Source organism: Gymnoscopelus braueri, assembly GCF_963280865.1.
Source record: "Gymnoscopelus braueri genome assembly, chromosome: 8".
Classification (NCBI taxonomy): domain Eukaryota; kingdom Metazoa; phylum Chordata; class Actinopteri; order Myctophiformes; family Myctophidae; genus Gymnoscopelus; species Gymnoscopelus braueri.
The window spans coordinates 35,142,310-35,163,530 of NC_137609.1; the positions used below are offsets into that span (position 1 = coordinate 35,142,310).

General features: G+C 40.2%; 2 protein-coding genes across 3 annotated transcripts; one reads left to right on the top strand and one right to left on the bottom strand.

Moving 5' to 3' along the window:
* Positions 1–253: 253 nt before the first annotated feature.
* On the bottom strand, positions 254–12,270 carry asl (argininosuccinate lyase). Its single transcript, XM_080435223.1, has 16 exons — positions 12,115–12,270; positions 10,570–10,764; positions 9,220–9,303; positions 8,367–8,423; positions 7,877–7,974; positions 7,220–7,297; positions 6,580–6,657; positions 6,040–6,092; positions 5,327–5,389; positions 4,676–4,790; positions 3,797–3,881; positions 3,514–3,573; positions 3,210–3,293; positions 2,485–2,565; positions 1,829–1,935; positions 254–1,053 (listed from the first exon to the last, which is right to left on the bottom strand). Exons 1-16 carry the CDS (start codon positions 12,127–12,129, stop codon positions 909–911), a joined length of 1,398 nt encoding a protein of 465 aa, XP_080291349.1. The 5' UTR covers positions 12,130–12,270; the 3' UTR covers positions 254–908.
* Positions 12,271–12,326: 56 nt separating this feature from the next.
* On the top strand, positions 12,327–18,939 carry crcp (calcitonin gene-related peptide-receptor component protein). Of its 2 annotated transcripts, XR_013933589.1 has the most exons (7): positions 12,327–12,396; positions 14,729–14,765; positions 15,113–15,211; positions 16,025–16,119; positions 16,660–16,717; positions 18,393–18,710; positions 18,751–18,939. XR_013933589.1 is itself a non-coding variant. In XM_080435224.1 (6 exons), exons 1-6 carry the CDS (start codon positions 12,389–12,391, stop codon positions 18,537–18,539), a joined length of 444 nt encoding a protein of 147 aa, XP_080291350.1. In that variant the 5' UTR covers positions 12,327–12,388; the 3' UTR covers positions 18,540–18,939. The 2 variants fall into 2 exon arrangements, 1 of the variants encoding a protein (XP_080291350.1); XM_080435224.1 differs by having other exon boundaries at positions 18,393–18,939.
* The last annotated feature ends 2,282 nt before the right edge of the window (positions 18,940–21,221 follow it).

A 21,221-nucleotide genomic window follows, 5' to 3' on the forward strand; every position in this document is an offset into this window, starting at 1 on the left:
TAGGGATCTGTGCATCAAAGTGTACACATGTTTGATGCACAAGAAACAATAATAGAGATAGTTTTAACCAGTGTGTGCTGAATGTGTTGTTAATGTACAGTACACAACCGATAACCCTACAGTTCCTGTTTCTTCTTTCTGTACTTGTTCAAAAACATAATAGATTTGTAATAAAATATATAAAACATATTTCAAAAAGCAGCCTATATGAAATTAACATCAAGACATACAATTAAGTGATCTATTTTATTACAGTACCCAGTAAAATGTGCAGTATAAATCATATTTTGACCTTGAGAATGTAAATGCTTACTTGTAACAGTGTTTCATCATGTTTAGCTTTAACTGTTTAGCTTATGCTAGAAGGCAGTGTGGTTTTAAAGGTACAGACTTCCTCTGTTACCTATGGCTTGTAGGTTATTGACCTTTACAATGTAACAACTTCCTGTTCAAGCTGATTGGTCAGTACGCTGGTTCTAAGACAGTGGTTCTCAAACGTTTTCATTTCAACAATCTCCAGTTTGGTATGCATTAGAGGCCACAGACCCTCATAACTCTGAGAGTGTACAAATGGAACCAAATATGCTTGTATCTCCCTTTCTGTCTCTGTCTCTCCCTCTCCCTCTCTTTCCCCCCTTGCTCAGGGTAGGACAATGTCGGTTCTCTGCTCTACATGTAAAGTGTCTTGAGTTGTTGTGATTTGGCACTATAATAAAATTGAAGGTTCCATTTCGTACACTTTCGGAGTTACAGACCAGTAAGAGTCCAATTGGTTCCATCTGTGACCAATGACCATCAATAATTTATCAGGGGAACCCCTGGAACCCCCTCAAAGACCACTAGGGGGAGTCCCCGGACCCGACGTTTGAGAATCACTGTTCTAAGATGAAAGATAGAAGGGTCCCTGGTCACTGGGAGTGTTTCTGGAGCCAGTCTCTCAGGCGTTCTATCTGTGCAGTGACGCTACTCTTGGCCGTGCCACCGGGGGCGCTGTACTGCTCCACGCTGCTCCTGTAGTCCCACACCGATGACACGTCACTGTCAAACAGAGGGCTGAAGGAAAAGCAAAGAAATTGTAAAACAAGGGCTTGTAAGACTGTCAGTGAGTGTGTGTGTGTGTGTGTGTGTGTGTATACTTCTATCTCTGTTATGACAAAGGGTGTGATAACATTTTGCTGGTCCCCTCTTTTCAAGGGGCTGTTTCTGTTTTAGGGTCAGGACTTAGATTTATTTAGCATTACGGGATAGGAATTAATGTTGCCAATGCAAATGAAGGGACTGTCCTCCAAGTATAGTTATGGGGGATGTGTTTGTGTGCGTGCTTTTGTACTTCAAACTCTGGGAGAGAGCAAACACACTTCACAAGGATAGGAATAGTAGCCTGGCATTGCCAGACTGATCACGTGGGATCACTCGCACGTTCTCTCGACGATATCGTGGAGAGAATATCTATTATCACGTGATCAGTCTGGCAATGCCAGGCTATAGGAATACACTGAACAGTTGCATGGTGAGGCCATTTAGCCAGTTCTCACTTTTCAAAGGTCTATTTTAGACTTGGGTTTTAGGTTACATGTCAGGGTTGAAGATTGAATGTCGTCAACGGGCGTCATTCACAAAACTCTTTTCAAAATTTCTACTATATTTCAGTATAGCCCCAAGTAAAGACCAATGTCGGATTCATGAACCACGTGTACAGCCTTGTTTTTTTGTGTATTCATCGGTGTTGCTCGTCAAAAAGAACCGATCTACAAGCAATTTCGGGTGTGTGTGTCACATACACCCACTGTGTGTATAACTGTACTGTATGTGTGTGTGAGACAGTTACCTAACAGTGGTCAGGTCCTGTACAGTGAGTTGGTTCAGTGGGACGTTCTTACTTTCAGCCAGGAACACAGCTTTCCCAGAGGCTGCGTGGGCCTCCCTGAATGGCATCTGAAACAATACACATACATTTGTATTACTATGCTTGTGAGGATCAACATTTTAGGAGGGTCAAATCTTTCCCATTTGTAATCCTAAATCCGACAATAGATGTACAAGCTCATTATGTTGTGAGCTTGTACATTTGCTATTTTCAGCACATGACACCGTCTAAGTATAAATCAGGCACAACAATGATCCCTACCACTAAACCTAACCTCTAAATGCCTAACCCTAGCCTGAATCTTTCCCTACTTATAAATCTCTAAAATATTTATTTAAATCATAAAATAACCATTTCTCTTGTGAGGACAAGGAAAATGATACTCACAATATCCATTTCTCAAATTCTAGTATATGTATGTATGTACAGTATGTATGTATGTATGTATGTATGTACACACACACGATGCATGCTAAAACCATCAGTCAAACCAGTTTGAACACACATTATTTGATACCATTGTTTTCTATAGCTACCCCTATTGTCTTTCCAGTCATACACACACACACACACACACACACAGACACACACGAACACACACACTCTATGGTACTCACTCCCTTCCTGACAAGGAAGTAGGCCAGGTCGGTGGCCAACATGTCTGGACTGAGTGCTGCCTCCATCACACTCTGGTTGATCTGAAACATACACACAAGAACATGAGGAACAAACGAGTCAGGATGGTCAGACCAGCAAGTCACAATTGTCATTGTTTTCTACGGCAAGTACAGTGGATGGCATCCCTCAGACAGAGGCTGGAAACCATGCACTTGCAAAGAGAGTAATAATCTTGTCATTGAGTCATGATTGAATATGTTCTTACAGTATCTTGTTTGTTTGGAAATCTACCACGGTGAAGCCAAAGTCAAATGTCCACATGTGGCCTGTATGTCTACAAAGATAAAAATAAACTCCAAAGATATGAGAACAAGCAATATCCAAATACACAATCGAACATTCTGAACATTTTGGGGAGAAAAGCAGCTCTACAAGCTTACAATGCATCTCAACGCAACAGGTAGATCTGGAGCAGACCAATTATGGAGTCCCGAGGGACCCCAGTCAACTAAATATATAGGGTGTAAGTGTCATGCAAAAATAGCAAAAGAAATAGCTGATCTACAAGCTCACAACGTGTCACAATGCATTGGTCTGTGACCAATGTGAGCTTGCAGATCTGCTCATTAAAAAAATTATTTGAAAAGGTTTAGCCTATAATGACATGCACAAAACAGGGACGCCAGGGTTAATGTAATGGAGTTCCAGCAGGAAAACACCTGACCTTGAGAGTGGACATGACCCCAGTGGTCACCTGCAGCACAGCTTGAATAGTGTCATAGCAGTCAAACATGGCCTCCTTGTCTTCCTGGCGAACGAAGTGAAAGAAAGACGCAGAGATAAACGGCAGGAAAAAGAGGGAATTAGCTAAAACAAAGATGAGGCACACAACACACGCAGTCTGTTTTTAAAAGCACATCAAGTACGGTGAAGCAGTGAAGCATGATACGATATAAAGGTGCAATAAATATTGTACATAGATTCATATGAAAGAAAGGAGAGAGACAGTTATAGACAGACGGACATACCTGCAGGTCTTTGTTGTAGCTGCTGGGCAGGCCCTTCATTGTCATTAGAAAGCCTGCACACTGAAACACACAGATCCTCAACCATTTGGTGGATGCACTAGTTTGAATCTAGGTGGTTCTTTTTCTGTGACATCAAATTAAATCAAATTGCCACTGAGGACCATCGTATGTGTCTCTCTCCTCCTGAATGTGCCTGTGGTTATATGTATATGTACATTATAGTATTATTGTACAGAATATTATGTGATTATTCAGGGTGATTGGGTTGGTGTTGTGGTCTTACCCTGCCAAAGACACGCCCAGCTTTACTCCTGATCAACTCCAAACTGTCTGCATTCTTCTTCTGCGGCATCAGACTGCTGCCTGTGCTACACACACGCACATATGGTTTAAATAAAGAAAGATTGGAGGAACAAATCTGGAACAGAAGCATCAGTGACAGAATACAGGCCAAGTGTAATTACATTGGTTATTTATTTAATATGACGGCCTACTCAGGGACCACGCAAATCGGGAACGATGCAAGTTGGGAAATGCATGGAATACCCGTTGTACTGTAACTGTTACCAGAGTACTCACTGTACCAGTTGTTAAGAGTACCCAGTGCTAATACATTTAAAGATTACAGCCTACTCGGGAACGATGTAAGTCGGGAATGATGAAAGTTGTGAATGCATGCCCCATCCGTTTATGCAATACCCGTTTATGCAATACCTGTTGTACTTGTTGTCTGAATACTTGTTTTACCCAATGTCAGAGTACACAGTGCAGTACCCACTACCATACGATACGACCGTTCGGCCAAATATGGAGATAGGAGAACCCTGATATCGCCCAGGAACTGCTGCCGTCGTGTTGATGATGTACATGGGTATAAATTGGAGACAAGCGGATCTGTAGTGTTCTATTGTACATGCTACCACTTATACTAGCTCAGCGGCACACACGTGATCAAAGCTCTGCCAATCTGTGAAGCCAATGGGTTGGGTTGGCCAATCAGGGAAGTTATCGGAAACACACGCTAAGCTTGAGGGCAAGCAGTCGGGCAGTGCCCGAGTTATGTCTGCGATAGCCACACAGACAGACAGACACAGGTTTTGTGAATTGATAGATTACACACACACACACACACACACACACACACACACACACACACACTAACCTGTAGGCATCAGAGAGGCTGATGAAGTTGAACTCCTTGGTACTGTACAACATCAGGTCCTCAGCCATCTTACTGAGATGTGTAAGACACAGCGATGCCCAGAACAAGAACTCCGCTATAGACAGCACACACATACACATACAGTACACACAGTGTTATCATCTAACCATACATCCCATTAGTGATGGTCACTTACACGTATGATTAAATGCAACAGTGTGTTAACATATTATCATTTAGCGTCGCTGTTGAGCAGAAACCTTGTATCTCCAGATTTTTTTTGGATAAATTAATGCCATTTTATTTTTTGGAAAGTTTTGAACATTTGTGCCTATACAAGCATGCCCAACATAGGGACACCAGGTTGAAAGTGGTTAGGTCTGTCTGTGGGCTTTATAAATATTTAACCAATGAAAAGTATTAACAAGAGCTTGTGCCTATGAAAAGTATTAACAAGAGCTTGTGACTATGAAAAGTATTAACAAGAGCTTGTGATTATTTCTAACTACTTTGGATCCATCATTGGTATGCAGGTTATTTTTTCCCCATTTCGTGAAAATTCATGGTTTTGTACATACAAGGTTTCGGCCTGACAGCGACAACATGCTCTACTGTGTGTGAGATACTGACTGACAGGTATGGCTAGCGTACCAACAAAGTCCCTTTGTCCTGTGGCGTCCATGCTGTTGATGCTGATGTCATCGAATGCCAACTCTATGTACCAGGCAAATTAAAGAACACAGACATAAGACAAGAGTTGAGTTTAGAAATAATAGATTATTCATCGCAACCTCCGCTCTTCAAACACTAACCTCCTCAAAACCCCCAAGACCAGCCTAGGCCCACCTGAGAGCACCACAATCGGTTGATTGGGACTAAAGACCTACCTTTTTAACAAGCCTTTTTTGCCACACTGGTTTTAACTCTAGGCTTTATGCCCTCATGTTTTTAATGTTTTGTTTCAGTTTCTTAGATCTTTTATAGTGGTGTGATGATAATTTTTGAATACAAATGCTTATTGTAGCACTTTGAGATTTACACAAATGTAAAGTGTATTATGAATACAAATCCATTATTATCATCAAGAAATGTTTAAAATGAGAGGGCTCTGTGTCTGTCTAGGCCAGGGCTAGGGAGACACTCTTACAGCTTAGCTATTGTGCCCTATTCTTATAATGGCACTTGGATGACAGAACAAGTACAACCACTGTACTTGGTTGTCTACTCTTGGTTACGTTGGTGATGTATGCACTGGAGCCTAATTCTTGCTCATGTTTTGAATAAGAGTGTTAACCAGAACTCTAAAAAGGAGGTGTAAATGTACAACAGAGATTACCTGGTTGGGAGAAACAAAATGAGCTCACCTTGGCGCAGGAACTCTCTGTCGATATCAAATGGAGTTCCAGCGATGGCTCCACTGAGAACAGACACATAAGATCGGTCACATCTTATGACTACACATGGGGAAGTATGTTTCAAGCACCTTCAAGGTAAATAGTAACTTTCCAGCATTCAAAATCCTACGATACCTTAGGTGTTATTCATTTAGATTCTTGTCATTTAATTAAATAGATTTTAACAGGGCTTTAGTTTAGTTTTATTTGATTGTTCAAACGCATAAAACAAACATATCCTAAAAAAATAGGGGTAGGGTGTGTGTATATTTCAAAAAGTATTAAAAGAAATTTGGTACTGAACGGTCCAGTGGTTTAGTGACAGACAGACAGACAGAAGAGAGAGAGAGACAGACAGACAGACAGACACACAGACCCCATTATGGACGGCTAGCCTCTTACAGAGCCATGGCGCAAAAAAAAGCTGCCAAAAACATGATGCCTTCTGGTGAATTGGTACAGGATGGGCATGTAGAAACAGTGAACATAGGTGGTGTGTGTCATTCATACCTGCCCAGTGGTAGGACGTTGACCCTCTTGCTTATCTCCTCAAGGCGCTCTACGTCTCTGCTCAGCGTCACCGCGTGGCTGGAGGACGCCGAGACCACAATAGGAAATTACATTTTGATTGATTGATTGAATACTTACTAGTCAGATATGTAAACAGCACGTGGTACAGTAAGACATTAAAGCTAAAAGGATAACACCAAAAAGTCCTGGGGACTGGTTTCCATTGTGATCCTATGTAATTCAATTCATTAATCAACATAGCATACAAAATTAACACAATAATACATAATACATGTCATCAACAAATACAAACACTATATGTGCAAAAGAGATGGGAAATTTACATTTACCTCCTCTTTTGGTCTCCTGATTTTTTTAAGGCCAATTTTGAAAGAAACCAGTGTTACACATCCTTTAATGGAGGGTGTCAGGGCATTCCACATTTTGATGGCAGTGCAGTAGAATGAGAACTTTCCCATCTTTATTCTAAATTTGTGGTACCAGATCATTTGTGGTACCAGATCATGGTCGCTCCCTCCCTAGTGTTGTGGCTGTGGGCGTCACTCACACGCATCAGAACGCCGTCAGAGTGAGCACACATAGTATAGAGGACTGTTCCACTTCCTGCCAGGTTACCTACCTCAGGATCCAGTGACTCCACCTGATTGGTTGAGCTCTCTGCATGTGCGTGTAACCAGGAAACAGTACGTCGATTTCTCTGCAGTTCAAAGAGACGGCACATGCGTGCTGTTAATTATGTGTGTGTGTGTGTGTGTGTGTGTGTGTGTGTGTGTGTGTGTGTGTGTGTGTGTGTGTGTGTGTGTGTACCACCTAAACGTGCAGGTGTCTGATGCAAACAATGTTGATGGAATTCAAGTGATATACAGCAAATACATCAGATGTTGTTGATGTAACTGTCGCTAACAAGTGAATGTTTTGGAAGTGGGGTGAGCCATCGACTCTACTTTGGGGGAAGCAGTCCTTATTAACGTTGTAAACATCTCATAATTGTTGTGTTACAGCTTGGATAGAAATGTAGACACCTTTAGATGCTTGTGTTTAGGTATTGTCCACTGATGGTTGGTGAGGGGTTTGAAGGTGGCAGTCATGCGAAAGAAGGCGCTAAGCTCCTGGCAAGGAACTGTTCTGTCCCTGCAATGGTTTACATTCGCCACATTTGGAACCATGGTATAGATGTGATCAAACGCAGTATCTACGAGCGATCCTTTATGTTTATTTTGCATTATGTGAACATGAAATGTGTGTGTGTATGTGTGTTGTGCGTCTACTTTCTCACACAGCTGCTCGATCCACCATGGTTGATATCAGGTGTAGGGCGTGTCCCCTCAGTGTTGTAATGGCATCGCGCAACCACAGCCTCATGTCAGTCACAACCTGTTCAGCCAGACGACACACAATTTACAATTGAAGTATTAAGCAGACACACTTACCCAGAGCGAAGTGTAAAATCAGAGTAAACGGCATGAATCCCAGGCAACAAACTACAGGGTAAATGGTCACATCTACAAAGTAACTAGGATACCAGGTAAACATCAAACCTAGCATCTGTCTAAATAACATTCATACTCAACAACCACAGCTTCAAACGGCTAGTCACTGTGCCGGCTGACCTTTGACAAGCCTCTCCAAAACAACTCTCAGAATCTGAATTCTGTATAAGGAGCAGAAAGGATTGACTTTTGGGCCAATATGTGTGATTCTGGAGGTGAAAGTTTAAACTTCCTACACCATCAACATAACGTTCAGGAGGCAAAACAACATCAAACCTGATCATTTCTGCTCCTGCCAGTGTGCAACTTCCCTGCAGGCTCACCAATCAGCTCCTGAGAAATACAGAATATATAAACACAGATGCGTAGTAACTGACAATACTGTATTTTCGGCACCTCTAATGGACTGTAACAGGCTTAGCCCTCACGACAGCCACTGAGTAGGATTTTAAATTGTAGGATAACATCACAGGTCACATTAAAATAGTTTTAGACAAATTGAAAAATTGTATTACTTGACCAGCATATGAAGAGGAGACTGGGAGTGGTCTGCGTGATCATTTCATACACTGTCATAATGTCATGCACTATTTGGCATAATGCAATGCTATCGTGTATCATTCATTAAAATAGATACAGTATGCTAAAGCTTTAGTAAAGCACACTACACCAGAAATAAATAAATGCTGGTGACACAACGGATACCAGTCTGCTTGACAGACATTTTATTATTGAAATGTATATTATTAAACTTGCTGTATTCCTTTTAACATGTCTGTATGCTAAAATGTGTGCATTTGCAGGCTACTGATAGTAAATGTTTAATAAGTCCTGGCATACAGTATTTAACTTTGAGTTCTCCTTGACTTTGCAGCATGCAGCTGCGGAGCAACTTTGACAAATAACAAATCATTATCAACTTTTAAATCACTTACTGTATTAGAACCTATTTCTAATAGACCTTGTATGATGAACTTTTTCCTTTTATTTAACTTTACATTTATTTATTAAGCATGTATTAAACTTTACCAAGTAAACAGTGACAACAATTAAGTGCATTATTGTCACTGTGTCAGGACGCGAATTAAGTGTAATATTGCCAAGTTGACACCTCTCTGGTCATTGTCACCTTTAGCCTGCGTTCGTTGGCTGTGTGAATGTCTTCATCACCTGGTCTGATCGCAAACACCCCTTTGGACCACTCTTCTTTGATCTGAAAAGGAAGAACAGAACTGAACTTAGCATCAAAGGATATTATTAAGCTGCATACTGTGAAACGTTCTCAATTCCCATTTTCAGGAAAATGGCCACTTTTGTAGTGCCAGCACACTGCTGTAGCAATTATTTATTAGTAGTAGTACCGTATTTATTTTCTTTACATTTCATGTGTGGATTATTGTCAGACCTCCCAGGGGGCTGCCAGCAAAAAAAAATGCACCCTCATCTGACCTCCATGTTTGTTTGTGTGGAAGCTGCAAGCAGTCATGTGACAGTGATATTGTTCAACACACACTCAGCAGAAAACACAGAGGAATTCTGCAGCAGGGCACATTTGCAGCTGTCACCCATTAACCACAATGTGTTGCACAACATGCACATGTGGACGTTACGCCAGGCAAGACTGTCAATCACATTGTATGTTCATGCTTATACATTCAGGGCACTAGACAGATCTTTGCGATATTATCTTAGTGGATATTAGGGAAAGATATGCCACATTGAGAATATCTTGTTTTACCAGCAGATGGCATTCGAGATCATGAAACAGAGGGAGTTTATGAGACAAAATCAGCTTTAAATTATGTTTTGTTTTTAAATTGGAAATGCCTTTGATTTATTTAATTTGTGTACCATTTGGTTGTTATTTTTTCAGGGTAGAGGAGCCTTTCTTTCTTATAGCTTATTTATTATAATATTTTTATATTATTATTAATTATCGACAACCAATTAAAATCATAAAGCCTCAATGCTAGTCAAAATGAGGGGGTAAGCTATACCATTGCATAACTATGTGTTCATGATTGTTGTCAGCAGGTCATGAGACAACTACATTAATAGTCCAGTTGCCCATAAACATTAAAATCAAGAGTTTCAAGATAATCAACGATTATCCCTCATTTAGTTCCACTCAAGGAAGGCCCATATATTCTGCTCAGTTTGTGAACTGTGGTTGCTCTGGTAGAACAGCCACTTCCAGTACAATGGAGGTCAATGAAGGGCAGCATTATTGTTTTGTTTTTTTCTTCTTCTTCATTATCCACAATGTTGAAGATGCTCCAATTACAAGAATGCCACTGTCTGCATGACATGATAAAACCTTGGAACTGCTCTGCTACACTGAAGCACGCCTCAGGGACATATCCGAGAGTGACTGAGAGAGAGAGAGAGAGAGAGAGAGAGAGAGATAGATATCACAGAGCAGACATAATTAATTTAGACAGAGACAGGACACACACACACACGTTGTGTGTCTGTTCACCTGGTCCATTCCTTGTAGAATTGCATTCATTTCCTCCTTGGTAACTAGCTTGGCCTTTTCCAGTGCTTTGACATAGGCCTTGCTCCCTCGGATGTCAGCATCCCACATCCTCTGGTCATAGGATATGGATGCGTTGAACTTTTCCATGATGGGGTCGGTGTCTCCCACAAACCGGCCGCCCCAAAGTTTATTTCCCTGAAGGGCAAAAAACTAAATCAGACATACATACATACAAAACAAGCCAAAAAAATATCTTTAAAAAAAAAAAAAAAAAAAAAAGTTCCCCTTCCAATAAATATTCCAATAATATTACATATGGGTCAAAATAGGTCGCACAAAGAATTTGTTCCCCCCACAATGCATATCAGTGAACGGTTTAGTTCTAGGGTTCCAAAAAAGGCAAAGTTCAAAAGCAAAACAGAAAATGTGGTAGACCAATCAATGCAAAAAGGATTTTAATACCTTCAGAGAATTCATCCCTTTACAGCACTTATCTAGGCACACGAACACAAATAATCGTTTATAAACATGCAGACTACTCAGACAACGCATTTTGAGTCAACAACCCTTCCTCAGGCAGCAATTATAAGCGTGTGAAATTCATTCAAATATAGGAGAGGGCAGTACAGGCAGGTGTGATAGAGGTTTGGTCTGATCCAAGTCAATCAGTCAATCAGTTGAAATCAAACCAAAGCCAATCAATGCCTCTAAATGTGGTGAGTCAATGCAAATCAATAATCCTAATTACCATTAAGCAAACCACTGGTAAATATAAGTATATTTACCGTACATACAGTACAACTAGAATATAAATACATACACATGTATACATACATGTTGTGTATATTTTACAGACATACACATGTACACATACTGTACATATACCTACACGTACCACACACATACATGCATTACAAAGGGTAAGCTAATCAATAGGAAGAGACTCATTCAGACCATAATGGGGTTAACTGTATTTAGGAAATACATCCACCATGCTTCTAGAAGTTTTACATTAAATAGTGTATTACATTGAAAACAGAGCTCACTGTTTAACTTCTTCCTTGGAAATGTCTGGTGGTTTTCCCCTGTAGCCTATACTGCACTATGTCCACTTTTAGTTTGTCATGTAGGAATAACCATTATCCTCCTGACCTGGAGAACGTTGCAATATGTGCATAGACCTTTTAGATTGGCATTTTATAAAAGAAAATAAATAGACCTAACTAATAAACTAGTAAGTAGTATGCATGTGCACAGTACACGTGTACATGCTTACATGGCACACCCAGTTTTTTCTGATGCACTCTCAAAGTGTTTTTGTGGCTTAGTGGCTAAGCTACTGCTGTGTCAACCTCTCTGATCAGCTGGTTGCTAAAACAACAAGTGTCTCTCTCTATCTCTCTCACGCACACGCACACACACACACACACACACGCACGCACGCGCACACATGCACACACGCACACAGGTGGACGAGGCAAGAAAAACAAAACATGCCAGGCTATTACACACACACACAGCATCATCTGCTTCCATTCAGCTCACCTCTGCATTCGCCATGTTCCTCAGTGATGTGGTGGATGGATGGATGGAGGGTCTCTGTGGTCCAGTCTGCCCAGATGATCTTCAGCTCTCCACAGATTATTATGATGTTTTGACCGGACTGTCTCTTTTTATACCGTCGCCATGGTCTCTGTTACGTCAAACGGGTGGAACGATCCGTATACCAGGTTGTGCACGGACCCGGACACATTTGAAATCGACCGTGTTTCTACGCGGACATGTTTGAAAGACGGACCGTGCTTCTTCTGCTGCCGACATGGAAGTGTAAGAATTGTTGTTGTTTATTTGTGAGCTATTCTCTGCTCAACACTGTGATACATTATCATTATGTTCATGAATGTTTGAGAAGATGTGGTGGTGATTGCTTTATGCAGATGATGGGAAAGATGGGAAATTCCATCAGACGTACGTGTCACATGGGACATTCATGGCACTCAGTTAGCCCTAGAATGTCTGTGATCTTACATACATTTCAAGTATTCCAAATACACAGTCATAGATCTCTCTCGGTCCCCCACTGTGTAGTGCCTATCTGCGCGGCCATAAAAGTGCTCTAAACTCCGTCTGTACTCACCCAATAATTAATTCCTAAGACGTGTAGTCATATTTTGTCCTCTAGTTTCATATCCATGTGAAAGTTCTGCCAGAAAACGTGTGTTTAGTCAAATATCTCCACTTTTTCACGAGCTGCACACGGACGTGTTTCTGTACGACGCGAGGGGCCAGGAATGATTGCAGCACTGAATATACGTAACTTCCTTTAGGACGCACAAATGTTTGGGACACACAATTGACAGGTGCTTGTGATTGCTGTGGGGTAATGAATCATCACCTGCCAATTGTGTGTCCCAAACATTTGTGCGTCCTAAAGGAAGTTACGTATATTCAGTGCTGCAATCATTCCTGGCCCCTCGCGTCGTACAGAAACACGTCCGTGTGCAGCTCGTGAAAAAGTGGAGATATTTGACTAAACACACGTTTTCTGGCAGAACTTTCACATGGATATGAAACTAGAGGACAAAATATGACTACACGTCTTAGGAATTAATTATTGGGTGAGTACAGACGGAGTTTAGAGCACTTTTATGGCCGCGCAGATAGGCACTACACAGTGGGGGACCGAGAGAGATCTATGACTGTGTATTTGGAATACTTGAAATGTATGTAAGATCACAGACATTCTAGGGCTAGCACTCAGTTAGCCGCAAGCAACTCTTTTATTTTTAATATCTGGAATCTAGAGTTGCAATACCATACCCTTGACAGACAGCCCTTCATCCTAACAGAAAAGTCCGATCTGATTGTATTAAAACTCCAACACTTAGAAAAATAATAACCTGCACGGAATTTATTGATTGATGTACTTGATTGATTGATGTACTTTATTTAGTGAGACACGAGAAACAGTACATGGACGTACAATTCACAATACAAGGTCTACTGAACTGGATATTTCATAAAGCACTGAGCTTGTTTAAAATGAGATCCACGCACACAAATCATGATGACATATAAGAGAGTGAGTAGGGTTTTACACTCCTTTACTCCTTCTGGTAGGGCATTCCACATTTTTGTTGCATAGCATGAGAACGAGTTCATTCCCTTTTGTTTTGCCAAATCTGGGTTGAACATGATCCATGGAGCTGCCTCTGTGTTGGCTGCTGCTGAGCCATCCAATCCTAGCAAAATGAGCAGGGGTTAGATGGGTTGTGTTAGAGGCCAAGAAGTAGCCTTACTAGTTTGTTTTGGGATGTTTGGAGCCTTATTTCTAAGGCCTTGGTGGTGTTATTGATAGAAAGTAGCTGATAACATGTCTATATGGTGGATTTTTATGAAACTAAAACTTTGTAGATAGAAAGAGCACAATCCAAGCTTTCTGTACAGCTGCAGTGTTGGTGAGTTTAACGTTGTTTAATACAATCAGATCTGACTTTTCTGTTTGGATGAATGGGCTGTCAACTCTAGATTCTAGATATTAAAAATAGGATCTAAGAGTTGCTTGAAGCTAGCATTCAGTGTTCTATATGGCTATATAGTTACGGTTATAATATGACTGGGGAATATCTCCAATCATCATATATTATGACACATTCAATATGTTGCAATGTTCCTTACCAGAAATATAATGATAGATAATATACAGCTTAAATTGTATGTATTGTAAATGGCAACAGAGTTCAAATACATGTATTTACAGACAGTGTAATCATCAGTGTTGTTTTAACATGTAACCAAATGGACCCTTGAGGATGAGTCCATTGGTTAATGGTTACATTTATTTTGTACACAAACTATAAAAGATGATAATGATGGAAATATGGATGATAATGTTTGAGAATACAAAGAGTGTTGTGTTTAGTGGTGTGGAGGGTTGTGAGAGAGCAGATGAGATTGCAAAGAGAGCATTGAAATGAAAAGACAAAAGAATGCATGTTCCTTTTGGAATAGGTGAGGCCAAATCATTAATAAGAAAGACAGCCAGAGATTTCTGGCATGCGTTTGGAGTAAAATTGTCTGCCGGCCGGGCGGTATGTTTAATGTATCCGAACTGATTCATTGGCCTAAACAAATGATTTATCTTCTCTTTGTTTCTTAGGAAGGACCACAATGCTGCTATGCTCAGCAACTATGAGGTAGTGTGTTTTGGCACTGTTTTGCATTGCAAATAGTACCATTGTTATAACATAATTGTATTTATTTAAAAAAAAATACAGAAATACCACTTCTACAAGCTCACAACGCATCACGATTGTTGCTATTTTTGTACATTTTCGGTAATTTTCATGTAGTATAAAAATACAAAAGAATATTTATACATAGTATAAAATAATGCTCAAGTGATTAAAACCAGGAAAAAAACAACACTTCACGATATTACGATCCCACACGACATGTAGTCTCATATCATGATATCGGTATGATATCTATATATTGCCCAGTCCTGTTATATATATATATATATATCTGCATACATCAACAGGTATTCAAACTTCTAACGGATCTGAAGGAACAGAGGAAGGACAGCGGTAAGAACAAGCACAGCACGGGACAGCAGAACCTCAACACCATCATGTACGAGGTAGGGATGCTCTTTTCTTTTGAATAATCGTTAAGCGAAACTTGTTAACAATTAGTCATTTATCGGTAAGAAAATGTACTATTTACTGTGGACGAATATCTGTTGTGAGAGGATTCACACGTTGTAAGGTATACAGTAGGCAACCCTGCAATGCTGTAATTTATGTAGAATATTGTTGCCATCTACATATTTCAAATTTTTAAATAAATGTTTTTTCATAAACTAATGCCCTACTTCACCATACAAGAGTGTCACACAAAAGTAGTGAAAATAGCAGGTATACCAACTCCATGAGCTTTGTAGATCGGCTATCTTCACTATTTTAGTTTCTTTTTAAATGATTGTTAATGTTTTACAAAAAAACGTTTTGACCTGACAGCGAAGATATACAACTTAGATCAATGTTTAGCAAATAGTAGCCAGACTTTGTAATGCAAATAAATAGGCAAATTAAAACAATTATACTTCACACGAATGCAACAGTAGAATAAGCTGAAATTAGCATCAGTTCTTAGTAGACCCTTTTTGACAAACACCCAAATAGTAAATCGTATAATGGGCTGAATCAAGCTTTTGGAGCAGCACGATTCAATATAAAAATGTTGCATTGAGTGATTATTTTGCTATTACTCCCGAAGCGACGCAAAACATGTGCTGCTTTTGTGAGACAACTTCAAGAAGTTGAGTATTGACAAATAAACTTTACCTGTAGAGCAGGCAAACTCTACAGTTAACGTTCTTATTACAACACAAGGTAATAAGAAGGGTAGAAGATAGTAATTTTTTAACACTGTTTTTTTTTGTTTTTTTCAGACATTGAAATACCTCTCAAAGACGCCCTGCAGCAGGCAGAGTCCAGAGACGGTCAAAGAGTTCCTCACCACCATGATGCCTCACAAACTCACAAAGTGGGTGTTATCTCACAGAAACATGTTTTCTTTTCATTTATGGTCTCATTCCTGAATTCCCATACACATAATGTCCAGGGCTGTCACGATCATGACATTTTACTTGACGATTAATTGTCATGCACATAATTGTGGTTTTGGCATTGGACATTGGGACATACTGTATGAATGAATAAAACATTATCTTTCTGTTTGCCTTTTAGGCAATGTAAACAAAAACTGCACAGGGAATATATGACGAATAACTTGACTATACAAAGAAATTACTGACAATGAAAAAAATAAACCTTAATTAATAATTCTATTGTTTCACATTTTATCAACAATAGTGGAAATAGCAGATCTACTGTGGGCTTGTTTATCTGCTATTTAGACTATTTTTCAGCTGATGAATTTAGCTGAATTGAAACGATAATGCAAAATAATGATGATGATCTCAAATAATTGCGATTAGGCGATTATGTAATCATTGTGACAGGCCTACTCCAGAATTCCCTTACTCATTATGTCTTCTTTTTTCTTTTCTAACCCTTTCATCAGGGCTGAAAAACTACAGCTGCTCAACCACAGGCCACAGACAGCCGTGGAGATCCAACTAGTGAGTTGGCCTGTATTTTTGCAAGTGTGTGTGGGAATTAAATTGAGACATTGGAGTTCTATGAAGTGCTTACCAGAGGTAGAAGTCTATCTCTGGTTGCCTGTTGAGAATGAGTTCACCCCTCCCAAACATACACGGCATTACACACGGTATCACAATCATGTAAATGTGATATCGATTTTACATATATTCTAATTCGAGCCAAGATATCATCTGGGATTTTGGATATTGTAATATATTATATATATATATTGTAATATGGCATACTGTAAGTGTTGTCTTGTCCTGGTTGGTTCTAATCACTTAATCCATTAAGACCTGAGGTCAATTAAGCTTTTGAATCCTAACAGTTTTCTGAAAATCCTATGTTACTATATTGGTGGTGCTCAAAACCTTTTCATGTCAAGGACCCCCAAAATCATATGTATTTGGCCGCCGACCCCCATCTCAAAATATTTAGTTCCAGGGACCCCCAGAAGCAAAGATTTGAGTTAAATATGGTTGCTTTAAATCATATATATTCAAAGATTTGCTATTTTGGACAATTTTAGACAAATGTGAAACATTATTGTATTTGTCGCAATACAACATTATCGTCACAATATAGACATTGAGGTATTTAGAGCCACCCTAGTGTAGCGGTTGGAGCACATGTCGTTTGTGGGGATGGTCGTGGGTTCGAACCCCGCTTGGGCTCGATGTCAGCAAGGGCATGCGGTCGCAACGGGTTCCTAACACCAAATCAAATGGGTTAAGACCTAAACAAGAGCCAAGTCTCCTGAGGAGGCACGTCTGAAGCCTGTCCTGGACGTGAGTCTCCAGGCGTAAAAACGGATGATGATGATGATAGACATCGAGGTATTTGGTCAATAATATCATATTATTAGATTTTGTCCATAATGCCCAGCCTTAAGGTGTAATGATTTTCACCATTGATTTTTTCACAATTGTTTTGCTACTTGGCGGAATTGCAACTTAAAGGAGTAGTTCACCCACAAAATGACGTATTTTCTATCAATTACACACCCCAAGAAGCCTTGAATTTATGGAGTTTTTTTTTTGTCGCATCCCTGAGACAATAATTTGATGACCGGCGGAGTCTCAGGTCATCAAATTATTGGCTCAGGGATGCGACAAAAACTAAAAAATCGCCCTGAATTCAAGGCTTCATGTGGTGTGTAATTGATAGAAAATAAGTATTTTTTGGGGTTAACTACTCCTTTAACAGGAAATGGTTAGCATTTAATGCAAGCTTTTCTTTTTTTGCATTCTGAACAGCAGTTACAGATAACCTGGTCCTAGTGTATATGTTACAGGACGATTGAATAACCAGGACGATTGAAGAAGGAGCGCTTGTTTTCAGGCAATTCTGTAAAACCAACGCTAGAGGGCAATGCAAGCCAGACTAGAGGGAGGGGGTGTGTGTGTGTGTGTGCGCGTGCGCGTTTGTGCGCACGCGTGTTCAGCGTTCCCCTAGCGTAGCTTCCTGGTTGCTACGTGGGGGGGAACAACAACAGACAGGTCCGCGTCGCAGCAAAGCCCCGCCTCGCCCCGAAGCCCCGTGCCTAAAAACGAGCGCTCTGTCTTCAATCGTCCTGGTTATTCAATCGTCCTGTGACATATACAATATTTAATTTCTGTCTGTCTGTCTGTCTGTCTGTCTGTGTGTGTGTAGATAGTAGAGGAGAGTGAGGAGAGGCTATCAGAGGAGCAGATCGAGGAGCTCATTCAGAGAGTCACTGGCATCCTTCCTGGAGATCCAGAGCAGGAAAACGCAGCTCCGGCAGATGCGGAGGCAGAGGATGGAACCACAGAGAATTGATGATCCAGCACAGCGGCTGCACCAAGACCAGGAGACCTCAAAGGTGTCATAAACCACTGACTCGCTTACAGAGTAATATCCTCAGTGAGAGTGTACAAATTCAGCCAAATGTCCATTTGGAACTTAGGTTTTTGTGTGTATGACTGGGTCAGAGAAACTGTTCATAAATGGGTAGTTTTCACTCCATTTTTGTCTGCTTGTTTGAGTTGAGCTGACTATGAGAGATCCAAACTGCTTGTCTATCAATGGCAGCAGTTAGGAACTGTGACTTAGAGTAAAAGCTAATATTCTTTTGTTTTTTTATTTACCCCTGAAGCGCCTCCTTACTTCAACTCATTAAAGGCCACTACTGTTCTAACTTCCTCGGTGCAGGATAATAGACAGTACATTTCCCCATTAATCTGTCATCATTACTTGTTATTGATGTAAGTCATACTGCATGTTGTGTCGTGAATACGGAAATTCAGGAAGTGGTATGGCAACAGCAGAGTAAAACAAATCTGGAAATGTAATTTGCGCTGTCCATGCAAGTGGTAATTTCATTACTTACAGAGCTTGACCAGTGTTGTGCAGCTCGATTTATACATTTGCTTACAATGTTCCAGCAGACTAGCAAGATGCCTGACAGGCAGCAGATGCTAAAGCCTGAAAGGCCACTTTGCCAATATTTATTTACATTATTGGTAATCATTATGTATGTAGCCAATGTGTTTATATTTTGCCCATCTATGATTTTCCAGCACAGAGAGAGAGAGAGATGGACAGTTCTTGACACAGAACCAAGTTACTAATTTGCCCGTTATAGTATGTTTGCATACTGTGCAGAATTGGATTTTCCTTAGATCATTATAGTTTAATGCACAAAGCTGTGTTCTCAAGTGTTTTCCCAGTCCGGCTGAAGTGTACAACCAGAGTATACTGCCTTGACCTGGCAAAGACCATCCATTAAATAGCTTTGGGAGAGCAAATAGCCTACTTCAGAAATAAGTCACTCTTTCATAGACCTCATCAGTAATATGTTTTGGTTATGTGGCAATGGTTATTATATGTTACCATTTACTGTATACCAAGCTAGACCATGAGACTACCTTTCTTCTTAAAGATCCCATATTGTAACACTTTTCGTTATTTCTGGATCATTCCTGAGTATCTATTAAACTCACCTGTACTGATATTGACACTGAACATGTCTAAACTTTATTTTTGTCATTTCCAGTCGTGACTCTCTGCTCTTCATTAGCTGACTGCTGATTGGCTAAGCGATAGGATTAAGAATTGGGACTGAGGTTAATCCACAATCCATGTAAAGTCTAGAAATGAACACTGAATATCATGTTATCTAGGTCATTGGTGCTCAACCTGTGGGTCGGGGGTCCCCAGATGACAGCGAAGGGACAATTTAAGCCTTTAATACCTAAAAAAAAAAGAAGGAAAAGGAAAAAAGACCATTACTGCATCAAAAGTGATCAACAAATTATACTATAAAAAGTGGTCAAACATTGGCCAAATTGTCAATTAATATAAGAAAGAGGCAAATAATAATAGCCGATCCACAAGCGTTTTGTGAGCTTGTAGATCTGCTATTTTCACAATATTATCTGTGGAACCAAGTCAAACAAAATGTAATGCCTCAACTCCTACTGTACATTCCAAGTGCTTATCAGGGTCAGGGGTCCCCTGTTCAAATATGATTATTTTGGGGGGTCGCGGCCTGAAAAGGTTGAGAACCACTGATCTACATAGTACAGATAGTAGCTGTATGTAATTTGCACACCTCTTCCCAGCAAAACATACTGCTCTCCTTGCACGCACACGCACACACACACACACACGCACACCATTGTGCCGTATATAGGCCAGCAAGCAAAAGTTGCATACCTCCACACAAAAACATGCTCTCTCTCTCTCTGACACACACAAGCTCCTCTTTAGCCAAAAGCAGCCTAACATCAATTATATACAAACACATTTGCCCTAACATCAAATAATTACAATGTATCTTACATTTATTTACTGAGTACATGCTTGCTTTTTTCAAAATGTGTTTTCACACCTCAACATTGTACAACATTGCATAATGCCAGGTTTTCTATCCAGTCTGGTGTGCAATATTCTGTGCATACATGCACACACTTGAAATCTGCTTGCATGTGTGTGCATACAGGGTTTCAGTGGTTAAGACATTTACAAAAGTGGCTTACAGGACAGGCGAATGGAAATCCCCCTGTGCATCCTGCCCTAGAACAATGTCTCAGAAGTGAGAATCATTACATGAACCCATTATGTTAGGACTCCCTCTTGTGGCTGCTGATGGATATTCTTCTGAACAGCTAAGTTCAGTCAATATGTGGTTCAGGGCCCCAAACTGTATATGTGTACCAAGTTTCATGCTTTTATGAAAAAGTTAACGATTTTCTGACTAAACCACCCGACTATTAGACCCAGGGCCTATGCAGAACATGTACCGTAGTTGAGTCAATATGTGGTTTGACCCAGAGCCCATGGAAAGCCAAATAACCTATTAATAGTATACCATTTTATGTACCATAAATGTATGGGTCGTAATGTGGGGCCTTTCATGTCTCAAGCTGGGTCACACAAAGAAGTGTGTGTCTCTGCTTCTTTTTTGTTTTCATATTTGTGTTTGTACCTTGGTTTTGTAGCTGTTCTTTAACATACAAC

Coding starts and splice junctions, on each gene's coding strand:
- crcp (XM_080435224.1), top strand. Junction 14,766..15,112: donor CTATGCTCAGCAACTATGAG/GTAGTGTGTTTT, acceptor ATACATCAACAG/GTATTCAAACTTCTAACGGA. Junction 16,718..18,392: donor CAGCCGTGGAGATCCAACTA/GTGAGTTGGCCT, acceptor GTGTGTGTGTAG/ATAGTAGAGGAGAGTGAGGA.
- asl (XM_080435223.1), bottom strand. Junction 7,975..8,366: donor GCAGGAGCAGAAATGATCAG/GTTTGATGTTGT, acceptor CTGGCTGAACAG/GTTGTGACTGACATGAGGCT. Junction 3,574..3,796: donor CTGGGCGTGTCTTTGGCAGG/GTAAGACCACAA, acceptor TGTGTGTTTCAG/TGTGCAGGCTTTCTAATGAC.